General features: G+C 37.8%; 1 protein-coding gene across 2 annotated transcripts; it reads right to left on the bottom strand.

The window, feature by feature from the left end:
* Positions 1-1,189: 1,189 nt before the first annotated feature.
* On the bottom strand, positions 1,190-8,244 carry Ms4a2 (membrane spanning 4-domains A2). Of its 2 annotated transcripts, XM_028770164.1 has the most exons (8): positions 8,112-8,244; positions 7,198-7,321; positions 6,555-6,689; positions 3,590-3,646; positions 2,643-2,701; position 2,598; positions 2,337-2,435; positions 1,190-1,475 (listed from the first exon to the last, which is right to left on the bottom strand). In XM_028770164.1, exons 1-8 carry the CDS (start codon positions 8,171-8,173, stop codon positions 1,377-1,379), a joined length of 636 nt encoding a protein of 211 aa, XP_028625997.1. In that variant the 5' UTR covers positions 8,174-8,244; the 3' UTR covers positions 1,190-1,376. The 2 variants fall into 2 exon arrangements, with proteins under 2 accessions (XP_028625997.1, XP_028625996.1); XM_028770163.1 differs by lacking the exons at position 2,598; positions 2,643-2,701 and adding an exon at positions 2,772-2,817 and having other exon boundaries at positions 3,591-3,646.
* Positions 8,245-8,883: the final 639 nt, after the last annotated feature.

The raw sequence follows: 8,883 nt of genomic DNA, 5'->3' as shown, positions 1-8,883 counted from the left end.
CATTTAGACTTGCTATTTTCTCTTTCCCAAGCCAACGTGTACACTTTATTGGTTAATTGTTTTTTCCTTGTCTAACTTTTCTCCACTATAGCATCTGCTGACTAATGTAAAATGCTTTTCTGACTAATTGTTAGGCTTTCTACATTTGATCCTTACTTTCCCCTTCTAAGAACAGGCATGTGGAGTTTGACTGCCTTAATTCTTTCTCAAAGTAATTCTCCTGCTGTCTTAACCCTCATCCTTTAATGATGATCACTCTCATAATCATCTCTGAACAAAAGTCTAAAACTAGGTTTCAACATTTCACCTGTTTCTGCCACTCTCCCATCATCTAGGCTTCTACATTGCCGCTTCCTTCCCCCAATGTTATTCATTCACTTTTATTAAGGAATCAAGCACTCAACATATCAGTCAAACTTCTGTTTGTTTAACTATCTTTTAAAGTGCTAACAGTTTCAACTAATTTCTACTTTGGTCCTTTGATGTAGGATCTCATGAAGTCCAGGCTGGCCTTTAACTTACTATGTAACAGAGGCTGGCCTTGTGCTGAGATTCTAGGCATACATGGCAATCTCTTCCAACTTTTGGTAGTATTTACCTAATGTGTTATACATGATCATTTCTTGTCTTTCCCATCGATTACCTTCCAGCTCAAGCCTTCATCAGTTTATTCTTCATTCATCACATGTGTCTTACTAAAGGATGTACACACTCATAGTATCCCTGATTTTACCTATCCATCTCACTAGAGTGAATGATTTAATAATATTCTCTATTACCTACTACTCACCAATTGGTAAACACAACTCAGCAACAACTGTGCTAGTGAATGTACTCATGAATCAGATAATATGTGTCTTTTTTTAAAGCTTTATGTCTCTGAAAAACCCATTATTATTGAGGGTGAAAAATAATATCTACATAGAAAAAATATATTATATTAATATATATACAGAGGGCTTTATATAGTAGACATATATCATGCACAACTACAGCTGTTGAGAATTCTTAAATGAACTAAGAGCCAAATATTACCTGATTATCTAAGCTTAGTTAAATTTTCAGCATAATTTCTCCTTACTTTCCTTTTATTCATGAATGTAGACATACAATAAAAGTCAACTTATTCTTTGATTACTTTCCAGAAAGGATATATGTGAGATTGTGAGACAAAACAAGAAAATCGGAGTGAATGATATCCACAAAAGGGAGATATTTAGAAGACCAGACATAGCATAACTAAGATATGGCATCTGCAGAACAATCTAATTGGAAAACTGACAAGAGCGTGGAGCAATCAGAAACTTTGCCATAATGTTGAAAAAGATCAACTTCCAAGATTATACTGTGAGTCAGATTGTCCTGGTCCCCTGATTCTATGAATCAACTGGAGAAGATGTTTCCCCTTTGTCTTCCAACTCACTGTAAATTGGTGAATACACATTTAATTCTTCATAAAGGCGATCATCTGGGACCTGATAAAGAGAAAAACCAACCCATATCAGTTACACAGATCTTTAAATTTCTATAGGGCTTGTCACCGATGTATCTCTTCTTCTATCTTGTTGCATTTCACCTTGCCTCTCGTGACACTCAAATATCTGGACCCGTAAGTCTAGTAACTAGCTCAGATGGGCTGACCAATGAAGGCTAAAAGAAACCATTTAAGTGACAAGTGACTGAGGTTACTCTGTATCCGATATGTTGGTTTCTATTCTGACTGAGGACAGTGGTCATTAAAAAGTGTAAGAACTTGGTTGTGCCTAAGAGTAGACATAGAGACTGGGTTGTAGGTTCCATTTGTCAGATTTGAGTTAGCAACAGTGGCTGAGAATTAAGAATTCTCAGCAAGGATATAATAAGTTTGTGCAGCAGGTGAAAATGCAGCTGTCCCCATGAACCAAGAGGAAAACCAAACCCAAGGCTTTTTGAAAGCAGTAAAGAGGGGAAAGAAAAAATATAGATTTGGAAAAAAAAGAAAGGGAGAAAGTAGAAACAGATATAAGAAGTTCCTTGGGGACAACAAAAAAAAAGAAAAAGAAAAGCCCAACAGCTGAATGTTTCCATCACACTGCTGATAACTCACTTCTCACACTCAACTGCTCCAAAGCACCCATAATTTCAACAACTGTAACCATTTCATTTGCCTAACCTCACGGGACTGGGCTGTGATCTCATGCCATTTCAGTGTACAAAATGAGATCTCCAATATGAGATACAAAAGGCAGTTTTTGATAAATAGTTTTCCAGGGGAAATGATTTCAGAAGATTCAGGGCATGTTTGAAAAGAATAAAGCACAAACTTGTTAGCATGCTAGTCAAGATTTCCTACTGACCTTATTACTTTCAAATTCTTGTCCAATCCTATAGATAGTGAGCAACACAGCACTGCAAAAGGCCAGGATGGTGAGAAACAGCATCATCAACACCAGTTCCTGTCAAACAACAAGCAAGCAAAAGGCAAAAGTCACAGACAGATATACCCCCAATGCCTTCCCTTAAAGAAGCACCCCCTTTCTCAGGAGCTCAGGAGTAGACATAATAAACTGATACATAAACAGGAGGAAACCAGGAGGTGACTGATTAGAGATGATGACTCTAAACTTAAGGAATGTGGCCAGGAATAGGAGTAAGATCATCACTCCTTAGTGCAGAACTCTATTTTATGAGATCTGGAGATTCCAAAAGGAGGACTATCTCTCTGTAAAAAAGAGGGATTTTACACTTAGGACAAGACCCAGAGAGTTAGTATTTTCACAAGAAATACATACTGTGATGAAAGAAGTCACAAAGCAACCGTCGTCTTCGGTTACGTCCGTGCAATGGTTCAGATAAGCGGAATTATTGCTCAGATTGAGGATCAGTATGACGATCCCTATCCCTGCAGAGATGCTGCTGGCAATGTTTGCTCCCAGGCTGCCTCTCACCTGAGGGCATAGAACATTCAGCCATGGGACTGGGTGTGGCAACAGCTGATCAACTGATCTGTCTTGCAGAGCTGGTTCTGTATAGTAACTCAAAGCTGATTCAACACCCCAGTTAAATAAAGAACTCTTGCAAATGTATTCATCACCTGGTAAGAATCTGTTTCCCTCTGAGATTCAGTCAAGAAAAGCATGAGGGCTGGGGATGTACTCAGCAGTGAACACAGCAAGAGATGTTGCAGAAGGTCAAAGGTTCAATCCCCAGAAAAAGAAAATAAACAAACAAAGAAAGAAACAAAAAACCCCAAAGAACAAAAACAAACAAATAAACAAACCCAGACACACACATGCTTACTTTATCCTCAAGTCATCTCGGTTGACATAACTAACCATAAGACTATAAATACACTTAAGGACAATACCTGTGTGGGTCCCTTCAAATGGTGTCAAAGTAATCAAATTTCACTGTTTATTTATTGACACAATTTATGTTTCTAATGATTTTACCCATTTTTTCCTGCAAAATTCTTTCTGGCACAAAGGGATAGAAAGAAAGCACACATCTACACTCTCTATAATGTAGTTATACTCGTATGTCTCTTTTAAAACCCCTAAAATTCCACTTTTCTTACCTTGGAAGAATGAATAACATGAGTGCAACTCACCAGATACAGTGTGTTTTTTCTTTCGGATATAAGCGACAAAAATCCAGACAAAACGAACTGTCCAAAAGGAAACAGGGGAGAGATCAAAGTGAGACTCTGCTCTCTGGTATACTTCTTCCCCTATCCTTGAAATGAGTTGTAGGTGTTCCAGAAGGCTAGCCACTAAAATCTCCTATGAGACCATTATTTATTATCTCCTGTAAAATGCTTTTCAAAGCCAATTCCTTACACAAACCATGAGAAAGTCTCGATAAAATGCAGATTCTGAGCTGTGCGGTGGCACATGACTGAAATCCCAGCTCTCAGGAGTCTGAGGCAGGAAGGTTTGTAAGGGTAAGGAAAACCTGAGCCACACAGTGAGAAAGAGAAAAGGCACCCTGCAAACTCCTACTCCTTAGGTCTTAGATGGCCTGGGCTCTTCCCTTTTTTACATGACTCCTCTATGAGGTTGACTCTGATACCTACTGGGTAGGTAGCAAGGGCTAGTGATAAATGCTGTACAACTGTAACAGTGGTCTCATTTATTGTAATGCTTGGTTCGTATGTCCTGTCTTACACTGTCAGCTCCTTCAGGCTAGCCTAGTATAGCTATGGAGTCTGACATCAAGCACATGGTCATATAGTTAACTATGAAAATGTACATTTGTGAATATTTAGTAAAAAGTAAAAACTGAGACCTCAAAGTCAGACCATCCTCTAAGAAACTGGGATTTGTGTGTTCCAAGGCACTTAAAGAACCAGATACTTGAGTCTATGAGATGCCCCAGCAGGTAGAAGTGCTTCTAACAGAACCTGAGTTCAATTCCTTGATTTCACAAAGTAGCAAGAAAGACCTGACATCCTACAGTTGCTCTCTGACCTCCACATGAGCACTATGGCACCGGCATACACACACACACACACACACACACACACACACACACACAGAGAGAGAGAGAGAGAGAGAGAGAGAGAGAGAGAGAGAGAGGGAGAGGAGAGACAGAAACAGAAACACATATACAGAGAATAAATGACTTTTAAAATGAAATGCTTGAAAACTATAAAGTACAAGTGGTAGATGGTCAAGAATCTTCTTGACCATATGACCAAGAGATCTAAGAACTACACACTAAACAGCACATCAGTGCAATGGTTTCCTTAGATTTGAGTACATATTTATAACTGAACTATTGATAAAAAGAGAGTACACAATGATGATATGAAATGAAGAAACGTAGGCATATAAGACATTGTAGCATGCAGTTCTATTGCTACAACACTAAAAATTGAAAACTAATTTTCAGTTATAGTGATTGCTTCAAGATGAGTAGTCGGGTAGTAGAGAGAGACAGGAAGAGTTGTAGGAAAGTGAATGTAGCCTTCAAAATCATGGATAGGCTTGTTATATTGAGGGTGACATATAAGCTAGTATTTCATATATATACGTATGTATGTATAAGTATAAATTTTATCAAATTTTGAGTCAAATTTTATCAAATCCTGTTCCTTCTATATACAGAATTTTCTACACACAGACTATGCTATTTATTGCATGTGTACTACACATATATAAAGCTATATGACCTTGTGATCTCATTCATTCATTTGTTTTCCAAACAGTGGAATGTTTAAAAGGAATTGTATTCATTCAATATTGTTAACTTTGTTCTCATCTGAATAATATATCTTTTTCCTCCCTTCTTAAAGACAACTTTTTATACTATTGTATTTTTTAAGATTTTTTAAAAAAATTATGTGCAAGTATGTGCAAATATCTCTGTATGTATATACCAATGTGTATGAATGCCCAAGAAGGCCAGAAGAACGTTCTTATCCCCTTGAGCTAGAGTTACAGGCAGTCAGTCATAAGCACACGACATGGTACTGAGGTCTAAACTCGGGTCCTGTGGAAGAGCAGCAAGCATTCTTAACTACTAAGGTCTCTCTCCAGTCTTATCTTTTATTAATGGACAAAAATGTAATTTTATTAATAGGTAGTGTTAAGGGTTACATTAAAAATGTAATTTTATTAATAGCTAGTGTTAAGGGTATTTTCTTGATTATGAGTCTTAGGCAAATCATTTAACTTCTTAGATATCAATGTATTTATTCTTTTATAGTTTCACACAGTCTCAAGTTTTTAGGTCAATAAAAATATGTTAATGGTTTAAACCACATTTAACTGTTGATAAGCATCTTTTGTTCTATGTAGCAGAGGATAGCCTTGCCCAACAACAACAAGAGGGAAAGCCCTTGGCTCCAGGGAGGTTTGATGCCCTAGAGTAAGGGGATGCTGGAGTGGTGGGGTGGGAGAATGTGGGTTGGTGGGGGAGCACTCTCATACAGGAAAAAGGGAGGGGGGAGGGTAGATGTAGGCTGGGGGGCTTAGTGGAGGGGTAATCAGGACGTGGGATCTCATGGGATGGGGGAGTTGGTGGAGGGGGTAAACAGGAAGTGGAATATAATTTGAGATGTAAAAGAATGGAATGATTAATAATAAAGACAGAATGAAAAATAAAGAAAGAAAAGAGAGAGAGAGAGAGAGAGAGAGAGAGAGAGAGAGAAAGAGAGAGAGAAAGGAAGCTCAAAGTAGAGGATGTAGATTGGTGGGTGAGTCTTGCCTAACATGTACTGTAACTGGGGAGATGGATCTTTAGCATAAGGAAAGATAGTAATGAAAATACTCGGATTGGGAAGTGTAGCAAGTCCCAGTATTTTTAAAAAATATATATATATATATATATAAAGCTTTAAAATAAATATAAATAAAAATGTAAAAAGGACTCATTTGCTCTTGTTAATGGGTACACGTGGAGCGTGCTCTGGAAACTACATTTATAGATGCTGTGTGCATATAAATGAAGAACTGTAGATATTAGTGAGATGCTAGAGATAAGCATTTTAATAAAAGAAAACTAATTAGTTTTGATTAAAAGAAAATCTCTAGTTAGCATTATTTCAGAAATAATTACAGATATGTTCTCACCAGCACTGCACCCCAGAATGGATAGCCTGTTCTATATAATAAAACCACTTCATCATCAAAGTCTGACATGTGGAGTACGGAGCAGACAACTGTTCCAAAACAAAGGCATACCAAACCAACCAGAATTTGTGTTACCTGTGGAAAACATGAATTTTATAAAGTTAGGATATATTTTCTCAAGATTGTACCCATTGCTCTGTAAGTAAGACTGAATATGAGAAATCTCTTTAGTGTCATAGGCTTTCCTTGGGTTGACCCAGTTGTGATCTTTTCTACTGTCTTCAACTCACTATATATCCTGAACCATGACTAGTAGAATCTAATGCATACATTATCAAAACTTGTCACACACATCTTTATTTGCATATTTATGGTAGACATACGTAATTATTCTTTCTATCTAATTAACAGCAGACATTTTGTGTCCTTCATTCCTGTTTTCCATTTATGACCTAGTAATTCAAAGTCTTTATGAGAAAATGCCTTTCTCTTCCCAGAATGATCAAATAATATCATCAATTCCTTGCCTATCAAGAATGCTATTGGACGCCATCAGCCCACAAGAGAAAATGTTAATATGACTAAATACTCTGTCCTAGAACCAGCCGGCATTTTAAGTTGAGAATAAAGGCTATACACTCACTCCCAGGAACTCCAACTCTTTCTTCAGAAATGTCTGCCATGTCAGCTGTGGTGGGGGTGGGGCTGGCTTCTCTGGTAGAGCTTTCACAGTAGGAGATGCTTCCAAGAGTTCAATGTCAGCTGCACTGAAATTTACAAAAATTTAATTAGACAAAAATCTTCTAACTCTCTGTGGGATTTTATTAACTATCAGAAACTGAACCATTATGTCTTAACTGTTCCTCAAGAGAATCCTGCAGTTGAACTCTTTGGTGTAGTGCCTGAGTAAAAGGCTCAGAAAGTCAAAGCAACCAACCATCAACACTTGAATACTATCCAACTGTTAATATAGACCATAATAGAACAAAAATGTGCTGGATGCTCTTGTGGATCCTGGGTTTCCGTAAGTTCCTTCCTAAAAATCTCTATCTGTAATAAGCCTGCCTGTCAGCCTCAAAGAGATTTTAGCATAGAAATGTTTCTGCATGTGTTTTGTCAATGCATACAGCTTCATACACAGAAGACTGCTTTGAAGGGCTAGCTCAGTCTCTATTCCTATTTTAATCTTGGGTGTAGAATCCCATGCCCTAAACATCACAAGGGCCAACCAGGATCAAGATCATTTTGTAAATCCTGTGAGCTCTAAAACAAACATAAGATACAGATACAAGAGATCTGTATGTTCAAACTCCCTGTCTCATACCCCAAACCACAAGTCTCCAATGCTTGAAAATCTGATATCTCCAGTTTTCAAGTCAAGTAAAAACTTTGTTCCCAACTGCCGAGAGAATAAGACACTAAGAAATTTAAATAACTTACTGGAGTCTGTGAATAAATCTATGAATTGGCATCTGCCTGGCCAGCACTGTGAATTTCTCTGTCTTGATTTAAAAAAAAAAAAAAACTTCAATGAAAAAAATATTAGTCTTTGCTTACCTGGAGGATTCCTGTGGGTTTGGGAGAGCAAGATCTGCTCTGCTCTTATTTTCTGTGTCCATTTGTTCGTTAGTTGGGCTATCCAGGAATGAAAGATACTGTTATGCAGAAACTTGGTGTGCTCTGGATGGGCAGTTAAGATAGGTTGACTCTGAATACCAATGATTATCTTCATGCGGAACCTACTTGTCAGATAAGTCTCAGGGCTGATTGATATCAGTGGTTCTTTTCTCTTGCTATAATAGAAAGTAATGCAAAACCGAGACATCTACTGAATAGAGAACAGGACGAAGACAGAAACATGAGCATTTTAGAGCATAATTCTGCCCAAGATGTGGCATTTATGGAACCTAATACTGAAGCATCTAGGCACTGAGAAGATAAAAGAGAGCAGAAGGAAAAGCAAGGGTGCTCTTTGGCAGCTTCATCTACTATACCTATGTCACGAGCTCTATTGGCTTCATGTGTGGGATCAAAGCTTCATGCATATATCTCTGACTTTATATTCTCTCTCTTCCCCTTCCCCTTCCCCTCCCTTTCCTTCCCCCTCTCTATCTCTCCCACCTCTCCTCACCCCTTTCTCATTCTCTCTTCCTGTCTTCTGGATAGAATTTACTATCTGCAGCAGATGACCTTGAAAAAAGGTCCATCAGAGTTCTAACTGCTGTAAACCATGCCACTGGAATTATTCAATGTATGATTTGAATTATGAAATATACTTTATCTGAACATTTCTATGGCAACTGCTGCACTCTTGTAATGGTAAGAACAA

Source organism: Grammomys surdaster, unplaced genomic scaffold (genome assembly GCF_004785775.1).
Source record: "Grammomys surdaster isolate TR1022 unplaced genomic scaffold, NIH_TR_1.0 198, whole genome shotgun sequence".
NCBI classification, from domain to species: Eukaryota; Metazoa; Chordata; class Mammalia; order Rodentia; family Muridae; genus Grammomys; species Grammomys surdaster.
The sequence above is the reverse complement of the archived record's forward strand: the minus strand, read 5'-3'. Positions and strand labels throughout refer to the sequence as shown.